Source organism: Labrus mixtus, chromosome 21 (assembly GCF_963584025.1).
Source record: "Labrus mixtus chromosome 21, fLabMix1.1, whole genome shotgun sequence".
NCBI lineage: Eukaryota > Metazoa > Chordata > Actinopteri > Labriformes > Labridae > Labrus > Labrus mixtus.
Window position 1 is genome coordinate 23,486,803 of NC_083632.1, and position 24,440 is coordinate 23,511,242.

The 24,440-nt window shown below is 39.2% G+C and overlaps 1 protein-coding gene across 1 annotated transcript; it reads left to right on the top strand.

The window, feature by feature from the left end:
• The first annotated feature begins 2,553 nt into the window (after positions 1–2,553).
• Positions 2,554–22,054, top strand: LOC132955691 (alpha-1,6-mannosylglycoprotein 6-beta-N-acetylglucosaminyltransferase B-like). Its single transcript, XM_061028643.1, has 18 exons — positions 2,554–2,690; positions 3,043–3,098; positions 6,753–6,868; positions 10,105–10,234; positions 10,316–10,455; positions 12,725–12,789; positions 13,293–13,466; positions 13,571–13,738; positions 14,139–14,308; positions 14,423–14,554; positions 15,521–15,654; positions 17,127–17,269; positions 17,431–17,586; positions 17,703–17,849; positions 17,946–18,062; positions 18,151–18,225; positions 18,427–18,587; positions 18,734–22,054. Exons 2-18 carry the CDS (start codon positions 3,073–3,075, stop codon positions 18,930–18,932), a joined length of 2,253 nt encoding a protein of 750 aa, XP_060884626.1. The 5' UTR covers positions 2,554–2,690; positions 3,043–3,072; the 3' UTR covers positions 18,933–22,054.
• Positions 22,055–24,440: the final 2,386 nt, after the last annotated feature.

The window sequence follows — 24,440 nt, forward strand, 5'->3', positions numbered from 1 at the left end:
CCAAAATGATCCACATCAACACACATTGCATTGATCATTATAGGTGTTCTTTATTATATTGACTGTGTTTTTTGTTTCTCTTTTAAATCCAAAAGTATGCTCCTTCATGGCTAGAACCCCATCCATATCCTCTGACTTGTACACAGCCTGTGCTCTGAACTGGCTGAAAAAAACATGTCACATGAGGTAAGCCGAGCATGTCATTATGATGATTTCATATTTAATTTGCACGCACATTTGGATCAAAGTGAGCCTTCTATAGCTCATATACTGTGTGCATGTGTTAGCTATTTTGAACGGTGTGGAAAAAGTTAGTTGTGGGTTATTAAACTGATAAAAAAATTAGAAAATATTTGAAGGGACTGTCAGTGTTTGTGTATGTGTGTGTGAGAGAGTGAGAGAGAGAGACAGATGGGTGTAAAGCCAGTAATCCTTTAGGTCCAAGCTTATGGAGGTTTATGCTCATCAGATACTTCCGCTCCCACACGCTGTGTGACATCACTCCATGAACCAGCCCCGCCCTATCCTCCAAACACACTTAAATACAAACATACACGTACACACAGAGACTGAATAAATACTTATGTACAACATATATGACCTCTCTTGTGACCGATCCATTAAGTTTGATTTTATAATTCACATTGGGCAACTCAGTTCCACCAGCGGCCTTCTGTAGAAATGCTAAAGCACAGAGTTTGACTAACACAGTTTACATCAGACATGAGCTGAAGTTTACAGACCCCTTTAGCTTGGAGAGATTCGAGATTTGCACTTGATTATTATGGGTAGAGGAGAATGAATGTGCAGCTATTGTCTTTCAACAAGGAATTAAATCACAAACTGTTCCAGATGTACGGTGCAGCTACAAATTGGTTAAATGTTATTACACAAAAACTCAGTAGAGGCTGAATTTGTAGATCTGTATGTCATTAAAGTTTGTAAAAAGGTCTTGATTCCTCTTCTGTTCTGTGTTTTGATTTGATACTTTTGGTCATATAAATGAGAAGAAAGAGTATACATAAGGAAAAACACATTTGGTTGATTCATGTTTTATTGATTGGGAAGTTTCAATCAATAATCAATAATTCAGATCATGTTTACTTGTCGTTCTATAGTCATATGTCCCTCTCCATAAACAGCAGATACTCTGGAGTCTGACTGCAGACAGTGAATGACTTCTTTTAGTGTTCAAATGTGGTTTGGAAACATCTGGAAATCACAGGAAATTGGAGTAAATAGCATTTTTGGATGCATATCTGCTTCTGGTTGTCATAGTTGACTGCTGGTATTCATGGCTTTAGAAAAGGAAATTTAAACACTCCATTTTAGCAACACCCCTGTATTTCTACAATTCTACAATTCACTTAGCAGACGCTTTTATCCATCAGCCGATTAAGCAGTTTTTTTATTTGCCATGAATATATGCATCTTTTTAATTTCTAATTGGTTAATTGGTGTGTTTAGCATTTTTTTGTGCTCCTGCCATACTGCTGCATGTTTGTTATCATGATCTTTCTTTGAAGATGTTTTAGTTTTGTAAAGTTAACCTGTTTTGACTTATGCACCAATCACAAACAAATCTCTGTCTCTTAAGGGCAGTCTTACCAGGTATACATTCATTCCTGTGGCTTTTCCTCTTTTTGCTATTCATTGATTTGAGTGGATTTTCTCCATAAGGGAAGCTTTCCTATAATGTATGATCAATGGTGTAGTGGTTATACTCTTACATTTTTCCCCAAATGTTTTTGAGTGGCCGTCCAGCAGAGTATGCACGAGTATGTAGACGACTCTTAGTCCGTACTTGCCAATTAAAGACACAATAGGGAGGGTCATCCCTGCACCGTCCTAGGAAAAATAATAGAAAACCTACTGCTGAATATTGTCCATCAATCACTGCTGTGAATCAGAGAAGGATTTAGAAGTGGTATAAATAAGAGAGACTGAAAAATAAGTGGATATATTCCGTATACCTGCGTAAACACTGAACTACATCACTGTTTATGATATAATCAAGTATTTAGACTAAAAATAAATATGGTTTTAGCACAACAACATACCCTTAGTTTGATAAGACTCCCATGCATTTAAATTCAGCTCTTATACCTCAAAATAAAACCAAATAAATTCCTGACCTCATTCTTGTCTTTCTAATTAGGCAATGAGACAGAATTACAACTCAACTAAATAGCTTTTAATTGTTTTATTTATGTTTCCACTGAGTATTTTATGGGGTCTTTTATGAAGTTTAATGAAGTTAGTAATGTCTTTGGTCTGTATTGAGCCATTCTGTGCCGAAGGGTTGAACCATTTAAGTTTTTTAAATGAGCTCTCTGCTTGAGTATCACTTCACATCCATGGCTTAAGTCTAGCCAGTGAGACTGAAAGAAACTGTGTCACCCAATAGCGTGGGCTCCATTGTATGTGTGAAAGGCCTAAGTAGCACTCTGGGTATTGTTTTCTTTAAAGGGGAGTCAGGTTACCTTGGCAACAGCAGGATGCCCACCCATAGGCCTTAGACAGAGAAAAGACCCGGCCAGAGAAGGAGGGAAAGAAAGCGAAAGAGACAAAAAAAAGGAGGCAAGATCCATTCCAAACTTTATTTCTTTTCTCTCTTTTTTTGTCCAAGTTTGTGTATTTTGGAAACAGGCCTGATGGTTGCCAGTGAACTGAGACGCAGACCCGCGGAGGTGAGGATGTGTGTCTGTGTGTGGTTGTGTGCATGTGTGTGTGGTTGTCCTTTAGCTACCTCATTTATAACCAGAGACTGCTGATGTCTCTGTATCTGTCCCACACTGACACACACAAGGACAGTTTGGTTGCAGCAGCTTTGTTTGATTACTAGCAGAGACCCTTCATGACCACATGCTGCCAATAACTTTATTTTAAAATCTATTTTCGCCTTCTTACTGAACCGTAGCAACATTTGTTGAAAGTATGACCTCTCTTGCGATTGCATTTTCCCCATGCAAGTCTTTTATAACTATACATTTATAAGTGTGCATTATTCACTTGTATTTGAAATGTCTTTGTTTTCAACAGTGAGATCCAACATCCTGCAACCAGAAGGCCATGCATGTTGCACTGAGGCCACGCAGGTACAGTAAAGTGATACACCTCATTCATGTCCATGCCACATCGTGCTTCTAATTTGGCAGAGAAGTTGCCTTTGTCTATCTTTTTCTGACAGCAGATTGGTCTGAGGGGCATCTCTAAATGACCGTTAGATTTAGACGTGGAGCTTTACCTCCTCTGCATGTAACGTCATCCTTAGTTGATATAATGCCAACTGTAGCAAAGCACTATTTTTCTTATGCTTCTTTATAGCTGTTCTACCTCAACCTGAGGATTGTGATGAGTGCTCTGACAACTTTGATGAAACGCAGATTGATAGACTGACATTAAAATGATTAGCCTGCATCTGCATTTTTAGCTTTATGGGAACTAAGAGACTACAAACTATTAGTGCATGTACTTGAGGTTAGCCACGCTATGCTTCTTTGGATAAGAGTTGGTGGGTTTATTGGACTGATGAAACCGAGAGTGAAGAGATGGCTCCCTCTGCCCCAGTTGAACTGAGACTGTGAGTTTATGTGAGCAGTGAGCAGACACATGCTTTAATTGTACAACACTTCTAACATTTGTTTTCACTCACCAGGGTCCTAACTTGAAGTCATGGAACAAAATATCTCACATTCTCAGTGTGCTTGATGAAAGGCAAAGTCAGGCTCTCCAGCTCTTTTTAGTATCAAATCTGCTCTTAGAAATAAATGCTATTAATGTTAAAAAGCTTAAAAAAGCAAAAAAAAAAAAAAAAAGCAGTTTAACTGTTTTATTATGATATAAATCATAAATAAAGTAACCTTTTATGTAGTGCTGGGCGATATGGCCTAAATTTGATATCACAATATTTTTTTGCCTAATGTCGATATTCGATATGACTCGATATTTATCGTATTAAAGTTTTCTAAATGTAGCCTATAAAACTGAATCTCCACTGTATAAAAAAAAAAAGATCACTGGCCCGACCATTGTAACCGCTGGCCCAGGAACATTACTTTTGATTTGAAGAATAACAGTCACCAATTTACTCTTGAACCATTCTGATGCAAAAGTCAATTACAACTTTTATTTAATTAATTGAGCTCTAATTATAAAAATATTGTGTATTTTTCTTATATTTATGTGCTCATGTTTATTCACCATGCTGGTAACTGTAAGAGTCTATTTAATCTGATATTAATATGAGGCTGTGATAGATCTGGAATCTCTCCTTCTTTCTTCTCTGTGAGAAACTCTTCATCCTTAGATCTTTACTTTAGGAGCTCTCTTAAGGGCTAAGATGCTTTGTGAATACCTTTAATCTTTACCAGGATAGTCTTTAACTTTAACGTGTTCCAGCTCCTCCAGCTGTCTGTCACTGTGGCTCAAACTTTTCTCCCTTCTGTTTTCGTCATGCCCTGCTGTCACTCTCCACTCTTCCGGTGATTTGTTTCCTTTGAATGCTGATTTTAGCTCGGCTTTTGTCGGGCTCTGATGGTTTTAAAACCGTTTTACCAAACGTGTGTTTGAGTAGAGAAAACCTGCGCTAAAATCTGTGTGCGAGTTTACTATTCGAGAGTAGCGAGCGGGAGTGAGAGCAGTGAGAGCAGTGAAGCCATCAGCTGAACGTGCAATCAGCTGGACTCTGTCAATCATTCATCCGGGCCAGCGGGACACTTATAATGTCGAGCCCTGCGTTATGTGCCCTTTTTTTGTTAGTAATTCGGCCTCGCTCACGTCTTTCTCTTTCTCCTCCTTGTTGTTCGCTTATAAGAGTTAGGCTACTCAGCGGCCAGAGTGGAGTCTCCTCCGCCCTTTCGTCTCCGCGCAACAAGCGCTGCCGCGGAAATCTCGCGGGACAACGGAATCTCGCGGAGCAACGAAATATCGCGAGAGAAAATAAAAAAAATAAAATAAAATCGATGTTCCCTTTTCCATATCAAGCATTAATTAAATATCGATCGAATCGAGCTTTACGATATATCGCCCAGCACTACTTTTATGTTGTGTCAAACATAAAACCAATCAAAATACTGTGAAAATAAAACAGGATGACATATACCATTTTCAGACTCAGTTGTTAGGGTGTATATAAAGGCTATAGATCTCAACATACACAGATTAATTGAAGTTAAACTGTGCTATAAAGCTCTAAAATATTCCCACATACTGAGTCAGCTGCAATTCCTTTAGCTGAGATTTTCTAAGTCGACCTAGCAAGCAAACAAGGAATGTGGAAGAAAATGATGGATAAATTAAAGGTAATTACCTCATTTTACACATTGTGTAAAACTTTGTCCGTGTTAAAAAAGGGAAAAGTAGCGAGGAAAACATGGCTCAGTGATTGTTTGGTAAAATCATGACTAGGCCTTAAAAATCTTGTTAAAATTAAAGGATAAATGCTTGAAATGATAAGCTAAAGTCAATGGACTAATTAGTTAAAGTAGCTAGCAAAGAGTAATGGAAGGACATTGTTTGCTTGAATGGGCAATGATTGCTTAAGTTAAAGTGATTGATAAATGCTTAAACATTAAAAATCATCATTAACTGCTTGAAAATTGTTACCTGTTTGTTATGGACACTTATTTGAATTGTTAGCTAAAATTGATGGCTAAATGCTTAAAAACGTTAGAAAAAAATAAAAATATTCAAAATGGCCTTAAAATGGTTACCTTTATGTAATGGATAAATGTTTTGAGTTGTTATCTCAAAGTAATGGCTAAATGCTTCAAATTTTAGCTAAAAATATTCAGAAAAGGCTTGAAAATTGTTACCTGTAGGCTAATGAATAATCGTTGAATTGGTAGCTTAAAGTAATGGCTAAATGCTTAAAAATGTTAGCTAAAAATAATCCAAAACGGCTTGAAAAGTGTTAACCTATATGAATAACGCTTTGAATTGTTGGCTTAAAGTACGGTAATAGCTCCATGCTTATAAAGGTTTGTTAAAAGTAAATGCTCCATATTTAAAATTGTTAGCTAAAAGTGATGGCTTCATGCTTAAAATTGTAAGCGGAGAGTGATAGACATGTAAAGTGTTTGCATGAAGTAACAAGTAAATAGTTTTTTGATTCAATTAATAGTAATGGACAAGCATGGGGGGATTGTGTGCTAAACGTAATGTTCAAATGCTTGAAATTGTAAGCTAAAATAAATAAATAAATGATTTAAATTTTAAGCTAAAAGTAATTAATATACTCTTAAAATTGTTCTGTAAAATATAAAGAATGAAAAATTGTAATGGTGAGCAGATATTAGATAAGACTTTAAAATTATTATCTTAAAGTCAATCAAATAACACAAACCCAGTAATAGCCCTCAGTATTTTGACTTTGCTGTCAAGAGACATTAATGTCAGTTTGTCAGGTTTCATATTTAAATAGTTACTATTTTACACTTAAAGTAGGCTTTTGTAAAAATGCTAATTGATAGCTAAAAGATGGTCTAATTGATGACTAGTTGGTATTGTTAGCTGACAGAAATGCATAAAATATTTTAATCTTATCAAATGACTCACTGAATATTTACCCTGGCAGTTCAATGTGACAAAATCAAATTATAAATGGGGTAAAAAACAGTTTGTTGTCATGTTAAACACAGTGGTGTCATGGGGAACTTGAACTCTTTAGGTAAAATGGGTTTAGAACCACATCTGTACTGTACAGTATGTTGTAGTCTTAAAGAGGTTTCTCTGTGAATTGTGCCCTCTAGTGGTTGCCTGGTGCTCTGTCTGTGCCTGTCTGTGTTGACTCTGCTGCTGCAGAGCCTCTGGGTGCCGACTGAGATGACTAGTGATGAACCAGCCGGGAGGTCACCTGAGGAACAAGGTAACTTATACACACATGGTTGAGTTAAGATATTTAAAAGAAACAGATCCCTTAAGTATGTCAACAACCTACATGACCTGACATTTGAGCACCACTGACTTGAAATAAAGTAAATAAAAGATATTCAAAACATCACAATTTTTGGGCACATAAACCTTGGTTCCTAACACTAAGAATTGATTTGGGACATGCAGCAGAAGAGTTGTGTATTTCTCAGAAATTGACCGTCTTCTAGTGTTAGGTGAAGCTTTGTACACAGTGCGTGGTGGGTCTGACAGTTGCGGTTTGTGGCCAAGATATTACCTTGTCCAATTCAATTGTCTGGCTAAACTGTTTCTCTAAAGGAGGGTTTTCAAGAAGGCAGTAGACAAGGTTGTTTGGGCAAACGCTTTTCCCTGGTTTACATATGAAGAGACAAATGTTGTCAACAATCTCCTTCAGAGAGTATGTTTTTCCTGTAAAATCAGCACTCTTTTCTCATGCAGCGGATGAATACATTAGCATATTTTGGCAACACATGTCTCCCAGAATTCTTGAGTCACTCTTATACATCTTACTCAGCAAGCTTCACTTTATGCTTAAGGTGGTTTAGGATATCTTCAATTTATGTTCAGTGGCCTATTTGATTCTTTTTAAGAAATCCAAATGTTGTCTTAAATGTTATTTAGCAGTTTAATTTATTGGCATCACTTACTCATAATGCAGTCACACCCTGGATTTAAAAAAAAGATAATCTTACACAGATGCTGATTTATATTTCTTAATATCCTCAGCCTTTCAAAGTAGCCATCTTGTGAGGGTGAATAATCAAACAGAACTAACTTTTCGTGTGAGACTCCGAAAACATGGCTACTGATGAATCGGTTTCAAAACATAATCGCAGACAATTACTTTTTATCTAAACATCCCAAACCATTTTGCCTCAAATTGTTGGAAAATTGTTTTAGCCAGACAATGAAACCCACGGGTGCATCTCAGCCACAGAGCCACAATTGCTGTGTGCTCACATGGACCAACCACAGGCTGTGTACAGAGAGAAGTGGTTGTGTTGGAAAATATGCCACATGGGGGAAGCGGTTGGTCAGCAGTTAATCCAGTTCCAATTTATCAACAAATACTCTGTTTTCAACCAGTCTCTGTAAAACTCTACTGTCAAGTCAAGGGACTTTATCGCAAAAAATACACGTTTATTTTGTGAAAAATCTTCTTGTGCCTTCTGGAGTTTTGTTTTAAAAGCATACGGATATTAAAAGACTGAACTAAATTGTCTCCTTCATTGGCAGAAATATTTTCCCGCTGACATTCAGGAAATGGTATCAGTAGACTATTATTATTTCCTTTAACACATAACTTTATTATAGAAACACATGATAAGAAGCTTTGTACAGCATATTTTTTGTTGCCTTGTTGTCTGACAGTGTGCACAAACAATTCATGATATATTTCTACTGTGTGATATGCAGCTACATACATTTATAAGCATGCACACTTCATGTAGTTATCACACACAGCTTTCAGTATCACCACCCCTTCTCTCTCATTCATGTCTCATTACATCTCTGCCCTAAAGGCCTCTGTGAATGTAAGATACGCTGACAGTCAGCTGTACAAACAGAGAGGAAGTGACATCATCCGTCTGTGAGATTTTACTGCGTATCACAGTTTATAGCTTCATCCCAAAGTGGATCTTTACTCTGACTTGAAATCAACCCGAACTCCAGAAGCAAGCCTCAGAAAAGAAAAGAGTGAAGTCTTTCCAGACGACTGTTTCCATCGTCCCTGATGTCACCAATATAACACCTTTAATATGTCTTATTCAATGACAACACAGCATCTTTAACTGACCACTTTGCTTCATGTTTAAATGATCTTTGATCTGTTGTCTCAAAACACTCAAACATGCACGCACACACACAAACATTGTTTTTTTCAGTTCTGGCTGCACACTGCTGGAAGATGTGTGGTCACTTGGGTGGCTAACAGAATCTAAAACTTTTAAACAATTAACGGCTTTTATTTAAGGGCCCCAAAGCAAAATATGTTTATTTTTTCTAAAATAGGTTCTTTGAATGTCAAGGCACTCCTCTCTTCAGAAATCTTAAGGTTAGGAAAAAATGCTCGATGGCTGAGCTACAGTTCTAAAAACCACATGTTAAGGTCGTGCTTTAAGGTCAGTCCTCGTGACATTGGTTTGCAAGTTGACATGGAATCATCTTTCGTTGATGAGCCAAAAAGGATTGGATCCGCTGGTTAAGTGAATGCATAACATACTGACCTCATCCAATGTAAATGTGCTGTTGATGTTCTTTTTAAAAAGCTTCACCTCTTTTTGAAGGTCACGATCATATATGAGCTTATCCAACATCTTAATAAATCAACATTTAAGATGATATCCATCCATGAAGGTAGCTGTTCAAACACTCAGGAAAAAACATATTCAATATTCAATGAAAGGCGTCTGATCTAACCTTAACAGGGTCCTAAGACGCTGACTAGACTCTTCTCCTCTGTCGCCCCCCGGTGGTGGAATGAACTTCTGAACTCCATTTGATCTGCAGAGTCCCTCTGCACCTTTAAGAAAAAGCTAAAGACCCAGCTCTTTCATGAATACCTACTAACTTAATGATGATGGTCTCAATATTATTGATGATGATGATGGTAATGACGATGGTTTTTGTTTGATAAGGACGACTTATAAGATGGTTTCTATACTGATTAGAGCTCTCAAGAACTGCCCTCAATGTTGTGCTTTGCCTCTGGTCACTTCCTGTCAGCACCTGTGTGTCCAATCAGACTCAAAGCTGATCGTTTGCTCTTACTGACATTGTTCCCTTTTTTCTAGATCCTTGCTTGTGTTGTACTTACTCTCTGATGTACGTCGCTTTGGATAAAAGCGTCTGCTAAGTGAATTGTAGAATTGTAGAATGTAGAATAACATGCATGCAGCATTTGTTAGTGTACGCTCTGCCTCTGGCAGAAAGAAAAACAATTACCTCTGTATGATAAGATTACAAGCTAATATTCCCTACGATGGAATCTAAAAATATGCAGAGCTAAGACTGCTACATCTACAGCAGATCATAGTGAAAAGAAAACATAACTGTAACTACTGTTTCATGGGAGACAAACTTTGGTTTGACATATACACAGTATAACTACATAAACATCATGATAGGGGCGAGCATATCATACTGCACGTTTATGACTCATTATGGTGTTTAACTCTAATGTGACAGGTCAGCGTGGTCTCGGCTTTCGCAGGCTGTCTCTTCGTTTGGAGGCTTTGAGTACTCAGGTTCAGAGGCTGAGCAAAGAGAGAGACATCACCCGTCTGACCAGAGATGATCTCAGTCTGTTACTGCATAGGTAAACATTACTGTGTAAACAGTTTCATTAATGCATCTGTTCTTATAGTGGTAATCTGTAGGTTCCTGTTTGTTTTCCCAGTTTCAGACAGGACCAGCAGGGCTTAGTCCTCCTGGTAGAGAGGGAGCTGAAGAGAGTGTCGCAGAGGCTCGACCACCTCAGTCGTCATCAGACTAACACAGCAACACCACATGAAGACCTCAGACCACACACAGCTAAAGGCAAGATTTTGTTCTTTTTCTAAACTTGTTTTTATTCTGCACACATTGCACAAAGAACATACAACATGCAGGAGATGCATGTTCGCATTGAGCAGACGTTTATCACAAAAAACTGTCTGAAATGATTCATGTTTATTACTTTTGAGGAGTTTTGATTTTTTCGACCTCTTTATTATAATTTTTCCTTTTAGGATTTCAGAGTTGTTTTAAACACGCTCCTGATTACCACACTTGATGCTCTATGACATGAAAGAAACACAGGTGATAAAAAAGACCTGCTGTCTGTGCATCCAGATTTCTCAGGATGGAAAGTTTAGGAGACAGTTTTTTACATTGCATCCTTTTTTTGGAATTTGTGTCCAGTGAGTGGACAAGCTCCGACCCAAAGCCAGGATTTGATTCCAGAAGATATGAGTAATGTACCTTATATCTATGTACAGATTCTGCATTAAAAAAAGCAGAAGCTGGAGGAAGGTATAGGATGTGTTCTGGTTTTGATTTGTAGTAAGAGTAGTATCAGTATATCACAAGTGATTCATGGGAAATTGGCTGTGTGCAGGAAAACGTTATATAGTGAGCTCAAAAATGGCGAAACCGATACACTGCAATGCAATCCTGGAACTCATTGGCAGTCCTCTAATGGCAATTTAGCTTCGGTTGATGTCTATAAACAGACAACTGCATACAAGAGTTGCTAACAGTCCTCTGTTAGACATCATCATTCATAAACCTTCATGCTTACTCTTCAAGTTGCTCGTCTGTTAACAATGACATACACAGATAAAAAGACTTGACTGAAAGTCCTTTATCACAAACAGCTGACTACTGCAGAAGCCCTGACAAGTTTACCATTGTTTCCAGAGGCATACATCGTCATCAGAAGATAGCAGATGGGTTCTGAGATTGAAAGTCTGACAGAAGTGGCGAGTATATCAGGCTCTTATACACAGATCTAATGCAGCTCTAAAACAGTTTATTATACAAGCCTAAAGAGTGATTTTAGGGTTTGTTCCAGTTATAATATACTTTAATGTTCTTGCTACACAGAATAAATACACTCTCCCATTCCTCCCTGTTTCCAGCTTCAAGGATCGGCCAATAATTGCAAAGCTTTTCTGTGGTTTACTGCTGCTGCAGAGTGACAGTCGGAGCCCAATGCACGGTTCAGAGCCTCAAAAGAGGTTAACCACACAGTGAAATTAACAAGCTGTGATAATGGAGGGTGTGAATGGGGGGTTAGAGGGCAGTGGGTGCAGGTGGTTATGGGGGATGAAGTCCTCGAATAGAAGTTTTACAAGTACTTTAGAGCCGGAGCTGATCATCTGGAGGCTACGCTACGACCCTCCTGAGAGGTGTCAGGTGAGAGTCGGGTTATGCACCCTAGTTGGCACGTGCGCGTGTGTGTGTGTGTGTGTGTGTGTGTGTGTGTGTGTGTGTGTGTGTGTGTGTGTGTGTGTGTGTGTGTGTGTGTGTGTGTGTGTGTGTGTGGGGGGGGGCTTACTTTCTTCCTGAAAAAGTCCGGGCCACACAGACGCCATGACATTCATATGTCGACATGCACACACTTATATGTCATATGCCACACGCATACACACAAACACACTTCCCCGTCAGCAGCCTGTTCACCCCTTACTCTTGTCCTCCCACATTACCTCACACCTATAAAATACCACCAAATTACCCACGAGTCCTTTCACCAACTTGTCTACTCAGACTCTTGTTTTTGCAAAGAGAGCACTTTTTTTTCTTTTTTTCCTCTCTCCTCCTATAGATTACTGTTTTTAAGCTTTCACACCTCAGCTATACGTTCAGGTTGTTCTTATCTTTTTTCCACTTTTTTTAATAGGTTGTTTTACAAAGTCATGGACTGTGTGTTTTGGCAAAGCCTCACATTGTAAAAAAGGGTATATTTGGTAGGAGGCAGGTGGGTCAGGTGTGTGTGAGCGTGTGTTCATTCCAGTTGATTGACATTGGCTGGAGATGGTGGGGGGGGGCTTTCGGGAAGGGGGCCTCTTGAGAACACACTGCCTCTACTCTCCTGCCTCTTACACGCACAGCGGCACTATACACCGTGCTGATGGCTGCTGTTCATTGTGAATATTTCACTCCAGAGGTTGTATATCAATGTTATTATTCCCTTGTTCTTCATTGCCTGCAGTGAGTTCACTCTACAATGTTCCTTTCTGTTCCTGTAGCTAGTGGGATAATGATGTGGGTCAAAATGGGCAAATAAAGAAAAAGTATGTGATGTTAAATGTTTGCTCCATAGGGCCCAGTGAGAAGTGTGAGGTGCCAGTGGATGCTGCGTATCCGCTGTGTACAGAGAAAGTAGAGGTAAGAAAGTGTGAATATGGCTGGTAGAATGTGTGTGTACTGTTATTGAGCTGAAGTGCTTAGATGACTTAAACTTTTGTGTTAAGTTCAAGTTTATTAGCTGGATATAAAACTAACATTAAAAAATGATGGGAGTTACAGCATGTAGCTGAGCTTTTATTTATAATGAATCAGTCTTCATCACCAAAAGTGTTTTTCTAATCATAACTTATCATTATTTTTTTTATTTAAGTTATTTTAGAAACATTTAAAGCACATTTACAAAAATGGACAGCAGTTGACATAATACTCAAGAACCAAAAAAAGCACAGATTTTATAAAAGTAGCATCATCGCTGCAGTTTTATAACATCACAAATCAAAGGTTCAGTTTAAAAGTCAACAAACGATGTGTCCAGTAAAAACATGTATCTATATAATGAGGGAATATAAGAAGCCAACTCATTTTATTTGGAGAATGAAAGATTTTTCAGCATTTTGATCTAACCTGTATCTTCCCTGCAGTTTCTGCGGGCCCGTTGGCAGGCAGATCCCTGTTATGCTTTTTATGGGGTGGATGGTACCATCTGCTCCATACTAGCTTACCTCAGCCAAATAGAAGACTTTTGTCCTCCACGTCATGGAAGAAACAACCCTGCAGTGCCATGGCATCCGAAAAATCACTCCTACACAGAGAGGGTACAAGCACACAAAGCTCGTCAAGAATCACTTTAGAGGGCAGAATAATAAAGCTCATGATGCACTTCACTACCAACACCACTCTCTACATTATCTCCTGACAGGCTGAGACACGTACCACTCTGGCTCCTCTGTATGCGCTCCTCAGAAACAGCACTGGTCCTGCCATGAACTTCATCCGGTCCAGAGTGGAGAGGATGTCTGATCGGTGGATCCAGGCCGGTCTGTGGATGAGGCAGGGCCGGAACAAGACAGTCACAGGCCAGATGAGGGTAAACCCAGCGTTATGATTTCTCATGCTGATGTGATACACATGTCCAGAATTATAATAGTATAAATACTGATTTTAAATACTACAAAAAAAACAAGGTTTTCTGTGTGTTACCATGGTTTCCACTACAATTTTCCAATTTATTTATCTGTTTTACCAAAATAAATGAATACAATAAAGTTAAATTGAAAATAGACCAAATTGGAATAGATGTCAAATGTTTAAATGAAAATACACTTATAACCAAAAGCAATCAAACTGAAAAGACTTGACCAAGAACACAATAAATGGCTGCCATACTTCAGAATCAGTGATTAGACACATCAATAGTAAATCTCAGCTTCTCTTAAATAAAGAACTTCAGATAAATTATTGAATCAACACTCTGTAACATCCTCTAGGTGCTGCTGTATACCGGTGCCCTGGCTGGGAGTGTTGGTCAGCGTTTTGAAGCCCTGGTGAAAAGAGGGGGTCCTCTCGGAGAGCTGGTCCAGTGGGCCGACCTCAGTGCCTGTCTGACAATCCTGGGACACAACCTCACCTTCAGCACCTCACTGCAACAACTCCACAGGTACATTATGTATTCATTAGTATCAGGTCTTTGAAATGGTGAGTGGAGAAAAATACCAGTCCTGAAGGGTTTCCTAAGTTTGCATTCATGTATGTTTTCTTGTGATTGCTCCAGTCTGATTGGTGCAGCTCCAGGCCGAGGCAGCTGTCCAATCCAGAGGCCCCTCACCTTTGACCTCATCTACACTGACTACCATGGCCTCTCTCACCTGCATGGTGCCATGGGGCTGGCTTTCCTGCATTACAAGTATGACCACCATTCATTTGTTTTAAATATATGACAGTGCTTCTTCTTCATTCTCTGAATAACACTACATCCTTATTTTACATTTACTCCCATTTGAAGACCCCTAATGTTATGATGAAAAAGCAATAGTAAAACCTGACAGTGGCCTACTTTTATCATAAAAAATATATTCTAAAAGCTGTATTAAATTCCAAATTCCAATTTCCATTTTAATATGTGTCTTTAATATGTCATACTTTGCAGTTTTAAAGTACAAAATCCACTTAAAAAGGAAGAACTGAAAAGTGTATTTGGCTTCCTAAGGCCTCTTAAGCCTTAAAATAAAAAATTGCTGAGAAATGTCAATCATAAAGTCACATAGGATGCTTCACACACTGCATTTGGGTTGGCGGCCTGCCAGAACAACCCCCCACACCCCCTCCCCTCCCCACCGGATTGCTGATGGACGGTCTACCTCCCCCCACCCCCTTGCTCTCTATCCCTCTTCCTGCATCTTATCCCATCTCTCCCCCTATCCCTTTCCAAGCCCGGCGCAGTCTAGGCCTGTGAAGACTGTTTCGTCATGAGCCGGGGATCCGGCCGAAGATTTCTGCCTTTTAATAAGGCAGTTTTTTCTTACCACTGTAACTTTTGCTGCTTTGCTAAAGTGCTCATGATGGATAGGCCGGATCTTTGTAACATAGCAATAAGTAAGGTCCTTTACCTGCTTTTTGTAACATAACAATGAGTAAGGTCTTTTACCTGCTCTTTTGTAATGTTAACAGACAATGAGTAAGGTATTTTACCTGCTTCTTGTAAAGTGTCTCGAGATAACACTTGTTATGAGTTGACGCTATACAAATAAAAGTTGATTGATTGATTGATTTGTTGTGTTCATATGATAATTGTTGAATTTATAAAGTTGTAACATCAACATCAATAAAGTTGTAACATCAATGTGATTTATATTTTTTTCATACGCTGCAGGTGTCGCTTCAGGATCCTGGACTCTTTTGGCACTGAACCGGCCTTTAACTTGGGGAGCTATGCACGTAGCACAGGATATCAAACACTGTGGGGCAGCTGGGGTCTGCAGCCTCTGCAGTACATGACCATGTTCCGTGAGTTTCTGTGTGTTTATTTCATTTAATCTGTGTGTCCACATATGTAACTATGCAAACATGTGTATCGGTTTGTGTGCAAAGCCATGTCTGTGACATTATCTGAGACGTACAGATCTCAATGCTGCAACACTGATCCTTCACACACACATTCCTCCATGCAGTCTCACAGTGACAGGAGTAATAGCTCAAGTTATATGAACTGGGTGCCCAGACAGAACTTTCATTGCAACACTTCTTCCTGTCATCTTCCCCACCTCGCTGGGGGATAGAGACAAGCTGGACACACTGGGCCCATAGCCACCCTTCATGCCTCAGCCTGGATCACTGTTTATTTGACCTGCTGAGTACGGAGAGAGTGATGGCTCATGGAGGAGAAAGGGCAGAAAGAAGCTTGAGAAAAGAGAGGGCGGATTGTTTATGCTTCTGTTTTCAAATGGAGGAGAAGGAGATAGTCGATTAAAGGATAAGCTGCTGGAGCAGAACTGTAAACAAGCAGCACGAACACTCAAATAACCAAAACTCTAATCACACCCCCACATGTTGCAATATCTTGATTATATCAGTTTGACTTTGCTTATCTATGAATGACAAAGATGTTCAGCAGTAAACCAAGACAGGTGTAAGAGACAAGTGATGACAAAATGAGGCTGAAGAGGAGGAGTGAGGAAGAAAAGCTCTGCTGCTTTAAGGGTTACTGAAGTCAGAAACATTGAGACACACACATACAAATGTTAGAGAGTCAATTTACACACTCGTCCATGCACACACACCTTTGCTGGCACATTCCCTGTAAAGTAAATACTCATCTTTCACACCTTCTTCAGTATGTTAGACAGCAGCAGGGTGGCAGCCGCCAATCCAAACAGCAGGACCTTAACCTCTCATAGAAAAAGATTTCTCATTTCCTTTTACTGTTGATTTATACTGCACAGCGTGTTCTTCCTTGCTACACCTGAAATATTTTTAGCCCTATAAGTTATCCCTATGCAAAGGTGTTTTTTTTCCACACAATGTGTTTCTCTTTTGAGTAAATTTTGTGAAAAGTTTTCACGTTTTCACGTTTAATGTTTCATACTATTCAAGATTTCAAGATTCAAGTCTTTATTGTCATTGTGTTCAACAAGAAAACAGCAAAACGACTCCCTGACTAGCGGAGTGCAGTATAAGATAAAAGCAGTATTAGGAATGGAATAAATAAGACAAAACAGAGATAATAATAACATAGTTATGACAAGTTATGGCAATACTAAATATTCATCATCTGCAAATTTTAGGATGGAGTTTGAGTGATAGGAAAAAAAAGGCTGTAAAGAAGTGGACCTAGCACACATCCCTGTGGAGCACCGGTGTTTAGTGACAGAGAGGCTGACCCCTGAATAAAGTTCTAGTCCTCAAATATCAACTTCTTCAGTGCAATTTATTTTTCTTTTTACATGTAAGGTAACTCCTCTATTTTCTGTCATCTCCAGCTCACACTCCTGACAACTCCTTCCTGGGCTTTGTGAGCGAGGAGTTGGCAAGGGAGGGAGCGAGAGAGGAAGAGCTGGAGCCGGAGGGCTACAGGAAAGACCGAATAGCAGTAGTCTATGGCAAACAGGACTACATGTGGCAGGTATAATGACTGAAAAATAAACTGTATACAAGTTAAAAGTCTTTGAGTGAGCTAGACAAATATCAAGAAGTCAGTCACTGTTTGATTTTATGATGTGCAAGTTTTAATTCAACAAGTCTGGATGCCCTTCGTCAGGTATGAGCATCTACTGTATATTCTAGGGCAAATCTGAATATGTGGGACTGATCAATGAAGCGCTTGAGACCCATGCCACAGTCTACCAGCCAGAAGGACACACCTCTAATCTGCCCAGCTTCATCAGAAACCACGGCCTGCTGACTCAAGAAGACTTCTTACGCCTTCTCCGCAGAGCCAAGGTCAGAACCTTCTGCATGCATCTGCTGTATGAATGCTCAATCTGCCTGCTCTTCCTTGTTTAAGCTTTATACTCGATCCTCAGTGAGATGCTAAATAAAAATGTCTTCCCTCTCAGGTGTTTGTAGGTCTTGGATTCCCCTATGAGGGTCCAGCTCCCATCGAGGCGATAGCTCTGGGCTGTGTGTTCCTTCAGCCACGCTTTGACCCACCGCACTCCTCACACAACAACGACTTCTACAAAGGAAAGCCCACCACAAGACAGGTGAATCACTCCTCAAACTGGAGCCAATTACAGTTTGAATATAAATACCAAACATTATTTTTTTAATCTAAAAAAGTAAAAACCATTGCATCACAGATCTCCTCTCAGCACCCTTATGCCGAAAGCTTCATCGGCAAACCCCACGTGTGGACTGTAGACATGACCAACAAAACAAATGTAATGGAGGCAGTGAGAGCCATTCTACACACAGAGGTGGGGCCTACAAAAATAAACAAACTACAGTATATAAATCTACTGTATATAAATCTATTAGTATATAAATATGTGTATGTTCCTGCAGGTGAAGCCCTTCACTCCCCGGGAGTTAACGTCTGAAGGAATGCTGGAGAGGGTTCACAGTTACATCACTCACCAGGTAAAGAGCTGTTGCCATGTTAGGATTTTGCAGAATTGTTGTAGTATTTTGTAGAGCTTCACTGCCTTTTAGGAGCCCTGATGTGTGCAAGTAAGAGCCTTTACGATATAATTAAGATACATTTAAAGAGAGTTTTTGTGACATAAGAAACCGTTCTGTTTTTTCTTCCTTCAAACCTCATTCATTGTCAACTTTCTCCAGAATTTTTGCACTCAATCAGCTCCTACTTGGCCACCAGAAAGTGCTCTAAGGATTCACCTGGGTCCCCTTGGTCAGTCATGTGTAAGTGTGTGTCGGCAGTCCTCTCATGTGTGTGAGCCGGCTCTGTTTCATCACCTGAACACACCTGCTGCGTTCACCAGGTGAGTAGTCGGCAGGCGCACATGGTTCCAAATTGACTTTAGTATCCCTTCAGTTTTTTAAACTACAAGACAAGACCAACAAGAACAATACTCTTAGATGAACATTCCATAAATACTAGTGACAGACTTTTTCTCCCTCTTTGCAGACTTGGAATAAGCTGCTCCAGCACAGGGCAGGAAGCAAACCACCTGTTTCCTTCCTACAGCCCTTGGGGACGACACTGTGGCCTCCAGCAGGAGCCTCTGCTGTTCAGTTGTGCTGGTTCGGACTCCTCTCATCGCAGACTGTGTCCCTGCAGAGCTCACTTACCTGGACAGGTGGCTCTGTGCCCTGACTGCCTCTAAACAATTCTTTGAAAGAACTCAGGGAATTTCTGGATGAGCAAAAAGAAAAGGTATTAAGAAGAAGAAAGCGCCAAAGAGCCATCTGCAATGCACGCTGTATGGGTAAAGCTTTTATGAAAAATGGACCAAAAAGAGACAGTTGTTCTGCCAATGTTCTTGAAAACCTTGTGATTTTGTTTGGGAACCTTTCAGTTTATATAACAGCTCTGGTGCCAGAGTAATCTGGCATAATCATCAGTGTCCGCATTCTTGGTATTTAGTACATGATAGTATTTTAACACATGGATGGCAATTATGAGACAAAATGTACCAATAAGGTGAAGTTTTACCTTCATGAAAAGTTAATTATGACAGGATTTGTTCACTTGCTGTATTTGTCCAACGATTTTGTAATGGACAAGATTTTCTATGACGGTCATTTCTCAGGAGAAACAACTTTGTGAATGTAGTTTCAAAAGTACTTAAACTGTTGAAGGATGAAGAATTCAAGGCCTGGTGTCTTGTTTTTGTAGCTTTTCCTTGATCCCTTCAGCAAATAGTCTTCAAATGACCACGCACTTCAGGGAAATAGGTTTATTTAAATAAGTGAAAGTGGCACTTACGCCTCTAAAGCCATTTAATCCTCGGTGTTTTACTTCTCTTCTCATGTTCCAGATCATACACAGAGAGATCTTCAGTATTTTGCTTAATAAGTATCCAATCATCATCATACCCCTTACAGTTATATATCATACTGGTCAGCGTTGCATGGGATTGCAGCTCATGTAACCCCTCATTGCATTGCTGGCTGCAGATATTAGCCGGGGCCTCAGAGGAGAGCATGTGACAGCCTAAGTGATGAGGCTCATTATCTGAGTGAATCATGGATAACCTCTGGATGCCTTTGGGAGGTCACAGCCTTATGACCATGGTTATACTGTCATATAAACCAATGGTTTCCAACCATCTTTGACTTAGGAAACTCCCTTAGCTTGATTTTATTCCATGCCCAGTAAAGGCAGAACCTCATTGTTTATCTTTCAAACACATATTCTGCATCAGAAAGAGCAAGAAAAAGTCACTGAGTGTAGGATTAATTATGTTTTCTTGTGTTGTTTTACTAGAAATTACCCCTAAAATGATTTTGATCATAAAAGATGACTCACTTCACCCAGAGTTATTGTGTTATTCCTTGACTGCCTCGTGAACTCCAGAGACTTGGAGTCCCCCCAGGGTTATTTTACACCCTGGGTTGATATGAACATGGAACATACCACCATGCGATTTGGCACACGCACAACACAAAGAGAAGTTTTACACTTGAACATTTCCATTTCTGAAATCAAAAATGGTCACACAGACTTATCCAATCATCCCTGCCTGAAGAACAGATTGTGAAAGAAACAAATGATAACAACCAAAGGCCAAACTGCAACCCGTAAACGCTGCGGTAAGTGATAGGGTGCTGCACTTACATGACACAGCTGTTAGCAAAGATGGCTCCAATACTGGCAGCACACTGCTGTTTTAAACTGGATCGATTTGAGGTTTTTCTTGGAAATGACGCCATCCTGAACGTTAATTGGCAGAACAAGAGACTTTTTTTTCCGCTCTGATACACTCTGTACTGTGACCAGGACATATTGTCATTTAGAGATCAGACTGCTCAGGGCTGCAGCCACAGGACCGTTTGAGAATGGGATTGACAGATAAATGCCTGTGAAACAGTATACAAAAACAACATTTGTAATGACTTGGTGGATTCTAGTTTATTAATTTGGCCCTGTCACATGTGCCGTTTGCTTTAGTTGATGCACGGTCCAAAGACGATGGAAATTAACTTTTGTTCATGTCAAAGAAGTGTTTGGATAACAGAAAAACAAAAGTTTCTTAAGACGCAAAGGGACTTCCCTGAAACACATATTTGGAAAGTGATGTGTCATTTCTGGATGAGTCATGTTCATTCATATCAGTTACATGTGTTATGGCCTATAAAAGCTGTCACTCACCTCCCAGGGGGCTGATAGCAGTGGGTTCAAACTAAGGGCTCAAAGAACTGCACAGAGTACATATAGAGAAAAATCGTTAATATGGATGGACAAAGGTTTTAGTGTTCCAAATGACTGCATAACGACGGGAGACTGCAAAACTAACAGTTCTTCATAGAGTGAGATTATTCACTTATGAGACCTCTGGTCAGCTTTTTAAAGAAGTATGAAAACATGAAAGTTAATTCTATACAACATACAGGTTACCAATGTAGTATTTAAATAAGTAGCGAAAGTGATCCATAATCCTCATTCAAGTTATGCTTGTGGCTACAGTTTGCCAAATCAACTGTAGTTTAAATTTTTTAGGTTTTCTTTGAGTCGAAACAGTTTTTTTTTGCCATTTATATTCAAAATTGTGTCAGCGAGACATCCAACAAGCATAATTTGGACTTGGTCATTTACTTGGTCATTTTGTTAACCAGAACTGTACACTTCAGTGTCATCAGCATACAATGATAATTGACATGGTGATAAGAAACAATATTTTCAATATGGCAGTAAAACAAGTTAACAAAAGTGGTCAGAGAACACTTCCTTGAGGAACTCTTTATTCAATATGCCTTTGTGGTAGCTTCCCTTAACATGTGGAAAAGCTTACCATTTCAATCAGAATCAGAATCAGAATAAGAATCGGGGTTTATTGCCAAGTACATTTACACATACAAGGAATTTGACTTGGTGTATTGGTGCTAAACAATAAACAAGGAAATAAAGCAGAACTAGCAACAACTTAAATAATACAGTATAAGAAGATATTACAATATATAAAATAGAATTTAAAAATATAAAATATAAAAAATAAAAACACAAAATGTACAAAAGGTGCAATGTAGGAGCTGTGCAGTGGACTATGAGAAAAAAATCTTGTATGTAAGTAGATCTGCCCCCACTCTTGAATGTTATTAAATACTTTTTGAAGAACCATCTCTTCCCTTAGGCATTTCTTTCAATATGAGATTGTTGTATCCCAACAGATTTTATTATGAATTGTATGATTTTCTTTCTTGATGTTTTACATTTTTATTCTGTGAAGCACTTTGGTTAACCTTTGTTGTTCTTAAGTGTGCTATATAAAGTATAAAGTTGACTTGACTTGAAATCTTGTGTTTCTCTGTTACATAACAATGCTGGCTGATAGATTGATGGACGGATGGTTGGATGGATGGATAGGTAGGTAGATGGATGGATGGATGGATGGATGGATGATGGATGATGGATGGATAGGTAGGTAGGTAGATAGATAGATAGATAGATAGATAGGCATGTTTCCCCAAGCACAAGCTTAGTTTGGCCATCACTAAAATGATTATACTTTTTCCAAAGGAGCCATTTTAATTGATTGAGATAATCATTTGAGATATTTTAGTCTAGACCAAAGTAGGCCAATGAAGGCCACAAGCCGGAATGCTTTGGTCTAATTGTTAATAAAGTTGATCTTCATTCTAGGCTGGGGCGGCTGTTGCTCAGTTTGTAGAGTCGTCGCCTCTCAACCAGAAGGTCAAGGGTTCAATCCCCACCTGGGCAACATGTCCAATGTGTCCTTGGGCAAGACACTTAACCCTGAATTGCTTCCACTGCTTCAGTGGTGGTGTATGAATGGATTAGTTACTTCTGATGGATGATACTACATAGTGATCACTACCATCAGTGTGTGAATGTGTAGGTGTGACCTGCAGAGTAAAAGAGCTTTAAGTAGTCAGAAGACTAGAAAAACGCTATATAAGCTCAAGTCCATTTACCATTTACTACAAATGTTGCTGCAGCTTTTTGACCTTGATTAGTCCAGTCCAAAGTGGTAGACCAATGTGCAGGCTGACATCCAAATGGCCATGGCTCACTATTCTGAGCTTTGTACTTACAGTATGTCTGCTGTACGCCACCTCTACATGTTTAAATAACGATGGACAGTTTGAAAATAAGGGTTGATTGATGGAGGAGAAAAAAAGGGAACACTTGAAAAACCAAGAGAGGAAATCTAAACCTGTGTCAGGGTCAGCCAGACATGGTGGAATGTTCACACCCCATTACAGGTTCAATAACGTTTGTCTCAGTGCGCTTTCATTTTACATGGGAGGCAGGAACATTTTTAACCACATGGGGACTCTTTCTCTTAAACCTTAACTGTGGAATGTGTTGGCAAATCAAACTTCACTGCCAAGAAAAATCAGAGATCATATTGAAGAAAGCAATACATGAGAGTTTCACTTATATTCAAACTTTGAACTTGTGTCATTTCTGTTCAGATGACAGACAAAGATTTATTCTGAACTAAACTCATGCTATAGAGGTGAGAGTGTTTTCATATCCATTTGTAAGCCCGTTTAAAACTACATTTACAATTTGGAATGGCACAGTTTGCATTAAGTTAAAAAATGATTGCACTCTATGAACTCAAAGTTACATAGTCAGAGAGATATTATAGACATAACCCACCCATGTTCTTTTCCCTGAGAGTTACTGGAAAATGTTTTAAACCCCCTAAATTTTTTTGCTGAATTACACTTGCATGATTGTTTACTATCAATCACAATGTTTACACTGGCCCTTCAACTGTTTCTCAACTTCTTTCTTGTATCCAATCAAACTGAATGAATGCCTCCTCTTTTCATTTGGTCACCAGCCATATTTTTGTCCCCCCCCTCCCCCCTCCCCGAACCTTTTCACTGCAGGTTTGTCCCTTAATATTTACAGTCTATGGTTTATCCATGCTATAGTCTAATAATTCATAGCTATATATCCATGTCGTCATGAATACCACTTGTTTTGAGTTCATAGTGCAATTATGTATTTTAATTGTGGAACAGCAACTGTATGTACAAATCTAAAAATCTCATAATTTCAACTTTTTATCTCATAATTTCGACTTTATTATTTTCATTTTTATTTTTTGAACTGGCGGAAATGGCCTTCCATAGAATTTAGTATAAACATCAGATACTATGTAAATCACTGATATAGGCTACCCCCACAAAGAGTTATATCGTTTTAAAAATGTTCCGCCAGATGCATGCATTTATCGGCAGGCACGCTTTTCTAACACCTGTGATGTGCCAAGCAGGTAGCGTCCCGCCCCTTTTGCGCAACTGCTGAAACACTATAGTGGACTATAGCCTACTGTGGGGGACTACAAACAAATATAATAACACTACGGTGTAAATAATACGGTTCCGCATAAAAATAAACTACAGATTCTGTAATTGCAGATTGTTCATACAGAATCTGTAGGCTAAGGCTACTCAAGCAGCAAACAAAACAGTGCACTTGTGAAATACAACAACTGTGTGGCTTTATGTGAGCTAAAGCTGATAAGCTAGTCATGTATGACTTAATGAGGGAGAGAAGATAATTTGACTGTCAACATAGGACCGACATTGAGGATTACGATTGCTAATGTGGGGAAGGACATCATAATTCTTATAAAGAAGAGGAATTTCCAAAGGAGCTGCATTAACACTGCCGGTAAGAAATGAATTCTGAG

What these genes read in the sequence shown, in the direction of transcription:
- LOC132955691 (XM_061028643.1), top strand. Translation starts at nt 3,073, where the DNA reads ATGCATGTTGCACTGAGGCCACGCAG. An exon ending in CTGGCTTTCCTGCATTACAA is followed by an intron (nt 14,555 to 15,520) that starts GTATGACCACCA and finishes CATACGCTGCAG; the next exon opens with GTGTCGCTTCAGGATCCTGG. An exon ending in ACACCTGCTGCGTTCACCAG is followed by an intron (nt 18,588 to 18,733) that starts GTGAGTAGTCGG and finishes CCCTCTTTGCAG; the next exon opens with ACTTGGAATAAGCTGCTCCA.